At 37.7% G+C, this 16200-nt stretch overlaps 1 protein-coding gene across 1 annotated transcript in view; it reads right to left on the bottom strand.

Moving 5' to 3' along the window:
* Positions 1–11718, bottom strand: part of PRRC1 (proline rich coiled-coil 1) — a 29841-nt gene extending 18123 nt beyond the window's left edge. The window contains exons 1-5 of the mRNA XM_079146077.1: positions 11567–11718; positions 7035–7157; positions 6011–6400; positions 4852–5012; positions 1161–1263 (exon numbers count right to left, since the gene is read on the bottom strand). Of these exons, the coding sequence (XP_079002203.1) occupies positions 1161–1263; positions 4852–5012; positions 6011–6400; positions 7035–7137 (757 nt within the window). The 5' untranslated portion in view covers positions 7138–7157; positions 11567–11718. The remainder of the gene's footprint in view (positions 1–1160; positions 1264–4851; positions 5013–6010; positions 6401–7034; positions 7158–11566) is intronic.
* Positions 11719–16200: the final 4482 nt, after the last annotated feature.

Below are 16200 nucleotides of genomic sequence, written 5' to 3'. Positions count from 1 at the left end.
TTTGCTCTAGCTCCACCAAGTTATGTGATCCAGGATGATAACTTACACTCTTTGAACTCAAGTTCTTCACCTAAAATTTGAAGAAAATACCCACCTTCCAGAGCTCTTAGGAGAATTAGTACCAGGCAGAATAAGCTTTCAATAAATGGTATTTAATCATTGCTAGGTCTTGTCCACTGACATGGACTAGACAGTGAACTAACAACAGAATTAAGACCTATGAACACTTTTGGTTTTATACTAACATTAAAAATAATTTTCCTGTGTACATAAATGAATATATCATAGTGAATCTTACCATCGTGTACATCCACTAAGAATAGGGTCCTAGTTAGAATAAGATAAATTCCACGCTTGTATAATTATATAAAAATAGATTCTACTGTCAGGTATAACTAAAAATAACCAGTTAAATAATATATAAGATATAAACAAAACAAAAAAACCCAAATCTCTGTCCAAGTATCTGTAACACAGCTCTGGCTTACCAAAGATCTTCTACAGTATTACTAATAATTGGTCACTGACCTAGGTAAGTGATGATATTTTCTTTTACGTACTGAATATGAAAAGCTAAATAACTGACAGTATCTCCGTGCCAACTATCTGAAGGATTCTTGATGATAGGAGCTCAAAGGAGTTTAAAATAGTTCTCCCAAAACACCTAGTAAACATTTATTATTAATAACTAGATTAGCATTCTCTAAAAATATTATTCCTGAGTTAAGTATGAATACATTTAACTAAAATAACTGGAAAAATCCTCAAACCAAGTATGAACAAAAGCATCATAGTGAATCTTACCAAATGTTGACCAAATGTCAACAGTGAATAAAGCAAATTAATATAAAGCATACTAACCCATATTTACAAGTAAATCAGTAATAATACTAATAATTCATATTATTTTTACTGCTTCAAAGTCCATTCTGCAGAGTTTTCAAAACATATTTAATGGTGACTAAGAAAAGGATGAATTAATAACACCAAAGCTAAGACTGACTGCTTAATACAAGACTATAAGAGGAATTTCCACTGATTACATGACCAATGGAAATGAACTGAGAATTACAATTAGTGGTTGACATTCATGCACACTTTAAAACATGGCAGACACGTGTTTAACTTAAGTTAAACTTAAGTTAAACTTAAGTACATACTGATATATGGAGCCATGCCAGGGTCCAGCGTTGTAATCATGCTTTCTACTGAATGTTTTGTCTTATCAAGCACAGATTTCACCATAGGATTTCCAGCCACCCCCTGCATAAAACAAATTAGTATGTAAATTCATAGATACTCACTCTAAGCAAAGACTACCATAATCTTTGTGACTGTAAGGAAAATTTTTTAAGTTTCCAATGCATCTCAGACCAGTACATTTTGTAAAATATTAAAAAAATGAGGCCAGAGCAAGGTCAAATTGTTATTATGTGTCTAAATGGTCCTCTCAAGTTCTCTTCCCATTGCACCACAGATCCATAGCAGTGTGCAAACCAGCAGCAATCTGTAGGCCACACTTTGAATAGCACTGGTCTGGAACATACGATATTCTATGCACACTTCATTTATAAATATATTTATATACTTCATCTCTACTTATTTATCTAAAATATTAGGTGAAACATCCTAGGTTCTCAAATACAAACTGGAATCAGAGGTCTATACATATCCATATTTTGTCTCCTAAAAAACAAAAATAGTAAAATATACTTTTCATCTGCATCCCCCAGAATGGCTCCCTATTACCTTAATATGTAACATTTGGCTATGTTCTTCTAAAGTTTCCTTTTTTCCTACTTCCAGTTTCTCATTTTGTTTATTCCCATTTTCTTCTCAGCCAGACCTCTTCCTCTGGAATCTCAGAACCACACTGTTAGGCAGAGGAACCACACGAGTGTTCCTGCCTTCTGCTCCTCCAAGACTGAAAGCACCTGAGGAAGCAGTGTAGCCTGAGATGGCATGTGAGTAACCAGCCAGATGCCCCTTCTTCCAACCTACCATTAAACTAAGGTGACTCCGGACAAGATGAGCTCCTGAGACCAAAATTTAAGACTACCTACCAGCTGCATGCTAGGAACAGCATAGCTATTACTATCCCAAGCCCTGGAGAGCTAAGCTGGATATCAGAAGTGGAAAGAGACACCCTCTTAGCAAGGGGTAAAAAAGCTAGTCTCTGTAATTTTAAAAGAAAACTTTAAAATTACAAAATACTTTTTAAAAAAGAAGCTTATAAAAATGCCATATCCTTAAAATATGAAGCTCAAATAATGCAAAATTTCACTTAACCACTTACCAATTTAAAAATATTTAATATATGTAATGAAATTATAAACAAGTCTTCAGAATATTGGGAGAAATTTGGCAGAATGATTCCAAAATTCATTGATAAAAATAAGTGGGAAAGACCAATAATGAATGCTTTGTCTCACTGAGCACAGACAAGACAAAATATTTGAAGCAAATCAGCAAGCTTATGCAACTGAATACTCACTTTAACTGCTCTATCTTATGTGTCACTGAATGCTCCCCATGCCCACCTCAGCACACAGCAGGCTTTCAATACACACTAGTATAATAAATGAGCTGAGAGTTAAATTAAAACTATGCTATTTATCATTGTGCGAGATCCTCTTATATATATCATCTTATTGGGACCCCTGCCCCTACCCTAGCCTCTGTCAACTACTGTATTAATTTCTTTCTATTGTTTTGTCCTATTTAGGATGTCATATATGAAATAAAATAGGGCTTTATTTTCACTTAACAAAATGCTTTTGAAATTCATCTGTTATTGGAAGAATCCAATCACTGAGGAGTATTCCATTGTATGGATACACAATTTCTCAATCCATTCAGCAGTTGGTAGATGCTATGATTTGGAGTGATTTGTCTTCCAAAGGTTCATGTGCTAGAAACTTGGTCCCCAGTGCAATGGAAAGGAAATAGTAAAACCTCTAGGAATTGGGGCCTGGTAGAAGGTGATTAGGTCAGGGCAGCTCTGACTCACAAGGGATTAATACTGGTCTCATAAAGTGGGTTAGTTCCTGTGAGAACAGGTTGTTATAAAGCAAGGCCATTCCATCAGCTCAGCCCCTTCTACGTGTATTACTCTGCTGTGTTATGATGAAGCCAAGTAGATCTTCACCAGAGGTTGAACAGATGGAACCACTGAATCACGGACTTTCAGCTTCCAAAACTGTAAGCTAAATAAACCTATTTTCCTTGTAAAGTACCCAGCAATGGGTATTTTGTTAAAACAACATACAACAGATGAATACAGTGGATGTTTAAGATGGCTACTATTAATATTCATGTAGGAAAAAAAAGAAACAGTATGCTTCTACTGAAAAGAAAAGCAGAGGGCAGTAGAACAGAGTTCAGAAGCTGACATTAACATATAATTCAATAACTAAAATAAAGTGACATATCAAGTCACTGGGAACATGAGGTTCAAACAGTCAATTAAGTAGCTGGAAAATAACTGAGCTCTACCTCATATAGTATAGTAAACTGGTAAACGTAAAAAAATGAAATGATAAAAGACTTAGAAGATACTGAAGAAAAACATTTACCATATATTATAGTAAAAAAAGTCATTTATTTTTAGCATGAAAACATAATATTGAAAAGAAATTCAAAGAAATGACCTCTGAAAATTTTAGAACTTTTGTGTCAAAAAAGGATAATAAGATTAAAATAAAGAAAACTGCAACATATGATATTATATATAAAATATTCTTCCTGGGCTAAGGATATGGCTCAGAGGCAGAGTGCTTGCCAGGCATGCAGGAAGTCCTGAGTTGGATCCCCAGCACCACACACACACATACACACACACACACACACACACACACACACACACACAAATCTTGAGAATTCTTACGAACTCATTAAGAAAATTATCCCAATTTAAAAGTGGGTAAACAACATGAATACAGAATTCTCTCTCTCTCTCTCTCTCTCACACACACACACACACACACACACTACAAATGGCATAAAATCTCAAGAAAATATGTTCAAATTCAGTAGCAAAGAAATACAAATTAAAATGAGGTTTCAAAATTGTTTGCCTATCAAATCAGAAATACTCTATTTAAAATTACAGCTAGTGCTGCCAAGTGAGAAATACTGCACAGTATATGTTGGTATAATACATGATTTTAAAAATTCCACTTGGACATTCATCAGAAATTGGAACAGATACCCATAAAGATTTACATAAAGAATGGTCATCATAGTTTTATTAATAAGAATTACAATTAGAAGAGATCACTGACAACATGGTGACTTATAGCAACATTATTCTTGAAAAATCACAGAATAGATTTCAAGTTTGCTCATAAGAAAATGGTATATGAAGTAATAGCATATGTTAGTTAACTCAATTTAGTCACTCTATAATGCCTACATATTTTAAAACACCATGCTGTATATGATAAATCTGTATAATTTGTTTCAGAACTAAAATTAATTTATTTTTTAAAATCACAATAGAAAATGTCAGTAGATCTGTAAAATGAAACATGGGAAATGCAATAGCATGTATAGTAAAACAGACATTAAAAATGCACTTCTGAAGAATATTTTATGAAAGAGAAGATAATAATAGGTAGGTAAAGACAGACAAAAAACAAAAAATGCCCACATCACTATCCATTTGATTTTTATTAACAAAATAGGTATATCTCCATAAATATGCACAAAAGATGACAGCAACCACAGAAAACTGACAAGAGTTTTATTCTTTCCTTATGCCACTTTGTACTTCAGAAATTTCTCTAATGCACACCTATCAGTTTTATAATTAGAAAATTAAATATAATTTTATAAGTAAATATTCCTTACCTTAATAAAACCCCAGATTCCACCAGCAGATGCTTCATCTTGACCTCTATTAATTCTAGGATCTTCTTGCTCCTCTGGAAAAGTAATGGCTGATGTGGTTCCAGTTTCCGGTGCCAGAGATGTCAGACTGGCTTGCTGAGTAATAGGAGTTGGCAAAATACCTAGTCAACGGTAAATATTTTAATATGTTAATTTATTCCAGAAACTTTCTCCCTGTAACAAGACAAAGCAAATAAGTAGCTCAAAATAATTTTAATAATGTAACCATATACTTAAGCATTTCAAGATTAAGTTATGCAATTCCAAAAAAATTCTTTCGCTTTACATAGGCTTACACCAAATATCCTAAAATGTTTGTCCCGTTCAGGACTTGGATACAGACAGTTGTAGTTCTAATCTCCTTAATCCACAAAAACAATTAGGCACCAAGCCCATCATTAAAAACACACAACAATCAGTACATATATTTCATTTTAACACAAAAAGAAAATTCACATAAACACAAAGGTATAATACCTGTACTGTGTAATAAGTTTTATTTGTAAAGGCAGGTTAGCAAAGTTGGATAACAAAAAAAAAAAAAAATCACAGCAATGTTGCTTATTTTCCCTAAAATGAGAAACAATAGGCAGAGATGACAAGGATCATGTCCCCACAAACTTGAACACAAACATTCAGAGCAGCATTACCTAAATAGCCAAAACATGGAAGTAACCTAACATCAACTGATGAATTGAATAAATAAAATACACTGGCTATATTATTCAGCCATGAGGGAATATAGTACAGATACATGCTATAAAATGTAGGAACCTTGAAAATATTTGAGGCTAAACTGGTGCCAGTCAGAAAGACCACTTATTACATGATTCCATTTATATGAAATGCCCAGAATACACAAACCCACAGAAAAAAAGATCAATGGTTGCCTAGGCTGTGAGGGCTACAGAAAAGCAGGGAGTGACTAGTCATAGATATGAAATTTCTTTTTACAGTGACAGAAGGTTATAAAACTGATTACAGCAATGAATGCAAAATTTTATAAATAAACAAAAAACTAGTGATTATATGAACCATATCTCAATAAAGCTGCAAATTTAAAAAGAATAAAATGTTTACTAAAACCTTGTATTTCAAAGCATTAATAAGAGAAAATTACCCGTTACTGGAGGTGCAGAAAATGAGGGCATCAGAGGTGTCTGGGGAGCTCTTCCTGCATGTCCCCTTGTGATGTCATAAGTCGTACCAACAGAAAATCCTGATATAGGAGGACCCGAAGGAGGTGTAGATAAGAGAGCACTTGGGGCAGAAGTTGAAGGTGGAAAGTGGGGTAAAGGAGGACCGGTGAAGGCAGCAGCAGTTGATGGAGAAACAGTTGGTGGCCCAGAAGTACCAAGAGGTGGAACTGAAGGAGCTGGTACAGGAGGCACAAAAGGTAGTGGTGCCGCAGGCTGCACAGGAGGGTGGGCTGGTGGAGGAGTGGGATAGACGTGTGGTGGCAAGGACTCTACTGTAGACACATTAGGGGAAGAAAAAGAACTGGATACGGCTGGAAAAAAGTGGAGAGGATAAAAATCACAAAACTGAAAATGCTTTTCATTTAGTTATCAAACTCTCATTAGTGTCTTGCAAAATTTTTTAATTTAACAGACCATATCCCAAGAATTAAAATGTGTAATTTCAGATATGCAACAAATAAGATTGAGTACAAATGACTGTCAACTCCCTTAAAAGCAGCAACAATATTGAAATGAATTATGGCATTATTTATAAGCAGATCTGGGTTTCTTGGTTCTTTTGGTGTGTTTTGAATAAAATAAAACTATTTTTCATCCCTGGATTGTGGATGAAAATCTACACACAGAAAGCTCAAAAAACCACCCCAGAGAACACCAGACAAATAAAATACATGCTTTTTAGGACACTTTTGTCATAGTAAAAAAGATGACTTGTAGGCAATATGACTATAAAAGAACAAAAGACAACCTAAAATGAAACATTGGTATTTTCGAAAATATCAATAAAGACTATTTCTTTCCATTTTTAAGTTTAAAAAGCTATTTCCTTTCATCCTGACAAACAGTAGAGAAAGTATAGTATATATATTCTTCTTTTAATTGACTGAGACAAGATAACAGTATCTTCACTATCCTCAAAACACACCAGGTATGAAACACACACACCTAAAGGAACTGGGGTAGAAGACATGGTGGCAGCAGCCAGTCCTGCAGGATTCGGTGGAGGAGTCCCAGGAGGTGTTGTCTCTATTCCACTTTCTTCCATCATTTTTCTTCAATTATGTTATGCTGCAAAAATATAAAAAAGTAATGAATTTTACACAGTAACCAAAATTCTATTTTTAAAGCTTGCATACAGTGATCATTAAAAGACAAATGTCTGCCTTTACTATTTGCAATGTAACATTTGCCAATGAAGGGTTTATCAAAGTTCCTAAGAACATGGTCTATGAAATTATCTAATATGCAAACAATCTGTGATATTTCCATATATACTTTATAATTAGAAAATAATTTTGTTAACTATATAATTGACCAACATTTCAAATACAAATTGCCACCATTATCCTGATTTCTGCCACATGAATGCATATTAGAGTTCTGCCTACATTCCAGTCACTATTTTATTTAAAATAAAAATAAAACAAAATTTAACTTTGAAATCCATCCTCTTCCCGTATAAAGCAGTCTATTTAGGCTGCTCCTATTAACATTACAAAAATTTCTAAAAGTGCTTGACTTGATAAATGTATTAATCTCTTCCCACACCTCTTAACATTTTTAAAAATCATAATGTGCTCAACTTGATAAGTGCCTTAATTTCTCCTTTCCCTAGTTCACATTTTAAAGGACACCTAGTAACAGCTAAATTACACGTCTCAGGTTTTAGAAATGTTAACTTCAGAAAAAAACACCACTAGAGAGCAGACTCCCAACAGATGATAGTAGATTATAAAACATGATAAAATTTCCTTCACAAATCTTAAAGCTCATCTCAAGTACAAAACCAATCTCTAAATATGCCTAATTTGTTTTTAATGCTTTTATTAACATAACAGATATTCAACAAAAGTCAACTGCTTTCCAAGCACTATACTGGTATCTCTAATACAATGATAAGCAAAAACAATCAAACAATAATACCAATATACAATGATACCTGTATTCTATAATAATACCAACGTACTAGTGTAGTCTGAATTATGTGCTATGAGGGTAAGAAAATAGTTGTTTGACTTGCAGGCCAGGAAAGGGTCCCCCAAAGAAGTCACAGAGTTAAGATCTGAAGAATAAGCAGAACTATAATGGGCAATGGAAAGGGACATGAAAAGTGGCTTACAGGGACCATACAGCAAGTCTAAATACAAGATAAGGCCAAAAAGGCAAAACACATTCAAGAAAACCTATGTGGCAAGGGAAAAAAAAAAGAATGAGGACTGGAGAGAGAGACAGGGTCCAAGATTCTGTTGGGTCCTATGAGACAGATTAAGAAACTGAGCTTTATTTTGTTTTGCTTTAAGAATAGAATGTCACTGTAAAGCATTCAAGCTAGAGGTAGCATATTTGTCTTTTAACTTCCTTGAAATTTTAAATTCACAGTAAGATGCAAAAATAGTAGAGCTTCACTATCCCAAAACCAGTTTCTCTCAATAACAGCATCCTGTTACTAAAACACATTATCAAACCAGGAAATTGGCTACAGCACTATTTACTAACCTATAGGCCTTATTTCAATTTTGCCTCTTTTTATGCACATGTGTGTACATATGCACACGCATATGCACAGATTCATATCATCACCCCAACAATTAATATACAGAACTGTTCCATCACTCCAAAGAAACTTCCTCATGTTATTCATTTGTCACATCCTCCCACCAAACATGAACCCTGGCAACTACTCATCTGTTCTCTTTCTCATTTCATAAATATAAGCAGAATCCTACAACATGTAACCTTTTGAGATTGGTTGTTCTACACTCAGCATAATGCCTTTAAGATTCTTCCAAGCTGTTGCCATGTATCAATAGTTGGTTCTATTCATTGCTGAATAGTATTCCATTGTATATATGAGTCACTGTTTATCCAAGTAAATTGTCCATGAAGGACATTTACACTTATTCCAGTTACAGACAATTCATTATTTACATACTGAAAAAATTCCTTCTCTGGGCCATCTCACAAAGCAAATGCAGAGACTACTCAGAGAGACACAGAAGTAGTTCAAACAGGAGGTGCGAGTAACACAGAATAACGATTTTTTCGTAACAAGCAGGGGGTGATCATGCCCTACCCTAGTATCTCCTTGGCACCTTCCACAGATATTTTTTGGTTGTCATCACCAGAAGAGTATTGCTGGTATTTATTTTGTAAAGGCTAGAGATACTGTGAAAAATCTCTTAATATACAACCTACCCACAAAAATTATCTGGTCCCAAATGTTGGTAGTGGAAGGTTGAGAAACTCTGGCCTAGACAAAGGGGATGATGATGGAGATGGATAAGAGTAGATAGATTTATGAAATGTGTGGATGATAAAACTTAATAACTGGCTATGGAGACAGGGTGAGAGGCACAGTTTGCAAAATTGGATAGGGAACACTGTAAGAGGTCAAAGTTGATGTTATCTTTGGAGGAAGAAGGTTGGGATCAGAAAGTGTTGTATCTTTGACATGCTAAATTCAAACTCCTTGACACATTCAAGCAGGGACATGGAGTTGGTCTGGAATGCAGAAACCATATACATGTGGGTGTTATCAATGTACTGGTAGAATCTAAAATAAGGTTCTGAGATGAGATTATCTCAGAGAAAAGAGACTGTGACTTGATTTCACCTTGTTCAGTCAGGTAGCAAACCAATATGCAGGAAATGAAATGGGCAGCAAGATAAGAAGAATATGAGGAGACTGTGTTTCAAGACAAGTGTTTCAAGGCAGGAATGGACAACAGTATTAAATGCAGCACAGAAGCTGAAAAGGATACTATCTGAAAGGTCCATGATTTGCAAATTAGCGATGAACTTGTGAGAGCTGATTCTAAGGAAAGAGTTGGGATAGAAACTACTTTGAATTGGACTCCTCAGTCCAATTGAGGGTGGGGGAGAGATGAGACAAATATGAAAAACACTTTCAAAGTTTGGCTGTGGACAAAGAGGAAAGATCTGTGGCACTAACTGAACACAGGGATCCAGGGAGGTAAATCCTTTCATTCCATATCTATATTCCAAAGGTTAGTAACCTGAGACAGAAATACCCCTCCAGGGGTCTTATCTCTTCCTACCATTCTTCATCATTTTTTCATCAGTCATTCATTCCTCTTCCTACAACATAACTGAATTCTTACAATGAGTAGTGGAGGTTGTATTTTAAAACAATGCTGATCCCTAACATTAGCAAATGCACTGGCAAAAGAATTGGTATAATGAATATAAGGTCACTGCATGGAATAAATAATAAATTTCTTTCACTCTTTAAAAGTCTTACTAGTTGAGAAGAGGTGTAATGGGAATACTGGGGTAAATTTTTAATATCATACCTTGTACTAAAAAAAACTATTATGATAAAATAACACTGAAGCATCAGTTGGTAAAGCTTTTAGGGGACAAAAAGTAGTAGTATTAATATATCAATTTGCAAGACAACATGATGGGAATGGTTTAGAAAATTAAGTCCTCCATCTCTGCCCGAATTCTGCTATTCTGATTTGCTTGGGTCTTGATTTCCTGTTTTTAAAAAGTGGATAACTACTTATAAGAAAAGCAATGTAATAATGGAGCTGTGAGGAACTTCAAAACATTAAAAAAAATTATTGCTGTTGATGTACTGGTGCCACATGACTGCTTCTACTACCAGACAGTGAGCACTAGAGAATTGTGTTTCTTTTGTATTCTCAGCTCAGTTCCTAAAATAAACTCCCCTAAATGTTCACTGACTTAAATAGTGGCTGCACAGGCCCGGAATGCCAAAATGTGTCACGATTGCAGAAATGTCCATGCTGTCTCTCAAAATAACTACTTTTGATTTAAAAAAAAAAAAAAAAAAAAACTCCCCTGGGTACAAATTCTGCCAATCTTGGAAACAGGCTATCCTACAAATTTGACTGAAACAGGTTCCAAGACCAAACAAAGGGTCGAGAGAGTGCAAAGGCCCTCTGGAGTGGCAGTATGCACCTACAGGGAAACATCAGGAAAAATATGCTTTCTCCCAATGCCTGTCCCTGTTTGTTAACTCCCAAATTCTCCAAGGCCACGAAGGCCGAAATCCTATTGTAGGAGACGGCGGCCTTCCCCCAGGTTCTGCCACGTCTCCAGGCCAGGCTGGGCCGGGCTAAGGTCCGAGGACGCCAGCCGCCAGTCTCTCCCCTGTGGCCAGCACTCTGGATGGTGATGTCAGCTGCCCAGAGGCTGTGGCCTCGGTCCGGGACAGGAGCAATGTCTGGGAAGAGACCCCCGAACCGCATGCACCGTGCAAGCCGCTGCAGGGACTGACCTCTTGCGATGCGCACCCCTGCGGGCTGCCCACCTCAAGTGCCCACAGGGGCCCTAGACCTGCGCACCCCGGGGGCTGGGAAACGACCCTCACATCCCGCCGCGCCGGCGGCCCGCCCACCTCCCAAGGGCGCGACCCGGGGTCCGGCTTTGGCGCCAGCATCCCACTCCACCACCCCATGCACACGCGTCGTTGCTAGGGTGTCACTCACCTGGGGTCCCGAGCAAGCGCGTGTGTAGCAGCCTCAAAGTGAGGAATAAGAAGGTCAAGATGTAGGACTATAGCTGAAGAGCACAAGGAAGATGCACTGCGGCGCTCACCTCTGCGCGTCCCCGCCTCCAAGATGGCCCCCGGCGGCGCGCGCCCCTGCGGCTGCCACGTCGCCGCGCGCCGCCCCGCCCCGCCCCGCCCCGCCCCGCGCGCCGGGCTAGCCGGAACCGGCAGGACGGCTAGGCTGGACCTCCTCTCGGGTCCGAAGGTCCTCAGGACAGCAGACTTGGTTCTGCCTGCGCCCTGTGGGAGCGTTCTCCAATAAGTCTAGCCTTTCCGCTCCGCAGCCCCCACACCGCGAACAGCAGCCTTGCTACCATGCGGGGCTCAGCCTGTGCCACAGCCGCCCACTGGATGGAGCTGAGTCAGCCAGCGCCATCAAGTCCAGTCCCCACCTCCAGGCAGGCCCTTGCTCAAGAGAGAGGGAACTTATCCTTAGCAGCAATAGGAAAAAGGGATTTGGGGGCGGGAGGGCCTCTGGAGAAGCGTGTTATTTACTGTACTGATTTTTTCCCCGCAAGTACCTGTATTACACTTATTTTTTTCAGTTGAAAACCCCAAGAGAAAGGGTTTTTTTTTTTTTTTCCCTTCTTAGCTGCACAAGTTATTTAATTACAAATTAACGAAAGTCTATATTAAATGTACATCTTATAAAATGATTACTTTGAAAATATACACAAACTGCTTGAACAAATTTTGTTATTTCTGATACTCGCAGTAGCTTCAATTAGACAATTCCCTTCCCAAACGTAAATTAAAAGATGGCAAACCATTTTAAAAGACTCATAACTGTGGCAACAGGTGGACATTCTGAACATCCCCCTCTTCATTCAATGACCGTCTCTATCCTAGCATAGCACTCCTCTGCTGCTATTTCGATGCCTTTATGGTTCTTCCCCAAGACTACTTTCAAATTTAGAAATATTTCCTGGGACTTCAGTTTCTCTCTTTCCATGGTATCTTTTAGTAGCACCAAATTTAATTTTTTTGATTTCTTGATTAATTGTCGTTACTTGCTCACAAGATAGCACCTCTTTTTTCTTGAACTTTATTGCAGTTCTCAGTTACTGTTCACTCATACTACTTGAAGACAAAGATTATTGATATTTTTTTCTATGTTTGTTTGTTCGTTTTTGGTATGGGGGATTGAATTCAGGGGTGCTTAACCACTGAGCTACATCCCCAGCATTTTTTAAAATTTTATTTAGAGACAGGGTCTCACTGAGTTGCTTAGGGCCTTGCTAAGTTGCTGAAGCTGGCTTTGAACTCCTAATCTACCTACCTCAGCCTCCCCAGCCCACTGGGATTATAGGCCTGCACCCATGCATGGCTTGACATTTTTATCCTTATATACTGCACCTAAAGGTCCAATAATAAACTTTAAGTAAATCAATGAATTGAAAGGAATAAGAATTTGAAACCAGAAATCCTGATTTGGGTCTGGGACTGCTCATAGGCCAATTGTGCAGTTGTGTATCCTCATACAGGTCATTTGTTCTCCTTATTTTCATCTGTAAAATGGGAGTAATATTATCTGCCATCAATAACTTGGCAAGTAACAGAAACAAATTTTTTTCTTTTCTTTTTTTTGGTACTGGGGATTGAACCCAGTGGTGCTTAACCACTGACCCACACCCCCAGGGTCTTTTTATTCATTTATTTATTTATTTACTTTTGAGACAGGGTATCACCAAATTGCTTAGGGCTTCACTAAGTTTCTAAGGCTGACCTCAAACTTGCAGTCCTTCTGCCTCAGCTTCCCCAACAGCTGCGATTATAAGCATGCGCCACCATCCCCGGCTGAAAGTACTTTTTAAACTACTTTGCATTCAACATATGAAAAATTGTAACTTCTTATAGTTTTCAAATTTCCTTCAGGAATCTATTCATAAATATCTCTTAGACATGACAGCCATAAGCATTGTAAAATACCCCCACTGAAAGCTAATACTATTTTAAAATTCCCTGACTGCCTATCTGGCTTTGTAACTACAATGGGTTGGTCCCTTTGGTGGTGCCTCTTACTCTACTCACTAAGAATGTGTGTAGGTGGCCTTCTAAATTACTTTCAAGAAAGTGCTGTTTGGAGTGGTGCTGAAAGTAGATACCATCTCCATCCTCTTTGGTTCACACCCTTTATAACAAGGTATGTTGGTTCCTTCATTCATTCAACAAATATTTATTAGTGGCTGCAATGTGTTGAGCACTGGTACTGGAAACACTGCAATGAACAAGAAGGACGAGGTCTTGACACTTAGGTTGCTGTCCTAGTATGACAGAGAGACTATGAACACTAACATAAACAAGGAAAGACAATAGAGTGTTGGGATAGAGTAATTGGGGTAAGCCACTTAGGACAGGACAAATAGGCAAGACTTGTCTCAAGTGGTGAGTTTTGAGCAGACACCTGCCATGAAGCAGGTTGTGGTTATCTGAAATAAGGGAGACCATGCAAAGACTTGAAGGAATGTGCTTGGCCCTAGGGTAAAAGAGCAAGGAAGTGCAGGAAGTGGAGTGATAAGAGAACAGAGAGAGCAGTGGGGAGATCATATCCAGTCTTCTAGACACAATAAAGCCATTGGAGCTAGATTCTGGGAGAATGGGGCGCCCATAGTGTTTTCAGAAGAGAACTGACAAGATTTAACTTCAGTTTTAAATCACACTGCAATTGCCGTGACTTGGGTTATTCAGGGACTAAAGACAATGGCCAGTAATGAGATCATAGTGGCTTAGAGTAATTGATGGGATGGAGGTAGTGTATGTCCGTGCATTTGTGAAGATCGAGCTGCCATGATTTTTGGTGGATTAGATGTGGGCTATATTGGTTTTCTAAGACTGCCATGAAAAATTATCACAACCACTCAGTTATATGAATAAAAATGTATTCTTTCACAGTTCTGGAGGCCAGAAGTCCAAAATCAGCAGGGCCTCTCCAGAAGCTCTAGGGAAGAATACTTTTGTGCTTCTTCTAGCTCTTGGTGGCTCCTGATGTTCCTTAGCTTATGCCAAAATAACTCCAGTCTCTGCTTCTGTCTTTATGTGGCCTTCTCCCATACCCCTGTGTCTTGAGTCTCCTCTGTCCTTCTCTTATAAATATATTCATCATTGCATTTAGGGTCCAATCTAGATCCAGAATGATCTCATTTCAAGATACTTGAGGGTCTTACAAAGACTCTATTTCTAAATAAGTTCATATTCACAAGTTCCAGGTAGACATATTTTTTGGAGGTCACTATTCAGTCCACTACATGGAGACAGAAATCAACTAAAGATTATAATATGGATTTTGGAATAGTTAGACTTGAATTACATTTACAGTTATTTTAAATTTTACTTACCACTAGTCATTTGAATTTCAAAGGAATTTTGTGCAGCAGATATTATCATCATTCCAATATTAGAAATATGGAAACTAAGACTCTGATAAGTGCATACAGAGCTGGAATTGGAACCCAGAATTAATAGACGGTCTTCCAGCTGTTTCCCTGCTTTTTGAGTGGTGAGGTAAGATGGGTTCTTAGATGGCAGACAATGAGGACAGTTATAATAGAAGAACAAAGGCTGCTCAGCTTTTTAAGTGTTGCTAAGAGCTCATCAAGATTTTCTTTATATGAATTCTAATACACACTAATACATTCTAATATATACTAGAGTTCATTTGTGAGTTGTAATGAAACAGTGTGACAGTGGAAATTTTGCCTTTTGCTCAAAAATATAGGCAAACAAAATTTTTTCCACTTGAGACTTTTTTCCTAGCTCAATTCAGTTAATATTTTATTCTTAAGTATTCTGAAGGCAGTTCTTAATGTTTGCAATGCTCATATAAATATTCAAACATGTTTTTCCAGCTGAGCAGGGGCTGAGGCTGAGACTCAGCATCTCCTACATAACCAGCAGTATAGGTAGAGCAGATTCTGGTTTAAGGTGATGGGGTCTGCTGAGAGCACAGTCTAGAGTTCTGCAACTTCTAGAGCACTTCAGCAGGTGCTCTGGGGTACTGGCCCACAGGTAGACGTCAGGGGCCTCCTGCTCATACCTTGCTAAGAGGATATGGCAAAGGTTATCTCAGACATTGCATGGGACACACTTGTAGTAAAATATTATCCATCATTCATCTGAAATTCAAATGTAGGAGGCAAGCAAGCCAGGACTTAAAGTGTAAATGGCAATAGAGTGTCCACTGGTACCAAAAACCTGGATCAGAGTCCTGACTCTAGCACCAACACAATCAACAGCCAGCTTTGGGCATGTCACTTTAACACACTCTACATTTCTTCACTATAAAGTGGGACAAATATTCCTATTAATACCTACTTCATAATTCCTTAAATGAAGATTAAATGACTTAATGTGTGTGAAGTATTTAGAACAGTGCCTAGATCTCTAGGTGTTAGCCCTTATTCTTAGAGCTTTTAATTGCTTAAATATTCATGTGAAAATTACATTTAAACCAACAAGACTTAATTAATTGAGTCTGAGGTGTAATTTCCAAATTGTTTACTTGTTTGTTCTCAATCAAAGAAAACCTAGTTATGTAAGAGGTGACTATACCTCTCAGCTTATCTAGGACACTTC

This window comes from Sciurus vulgaris, assembly GCF_902686455.1.
Source record: "Sciurus vulgaris genome assembly, chromosome: 6".
Taxonomy (NCBI): domain Eukaryota; kingdom Metazoa; phylum Chordata; class Mammalia; order Rodentia; family Sciuridae; genus Sciurus; species Sciurus vulgaris.
The sequence above is the reverse complement of the archived record's forward strand: the minus strand, read 5'-3'. Positions and strand labels throughout refer to the sequence as shown.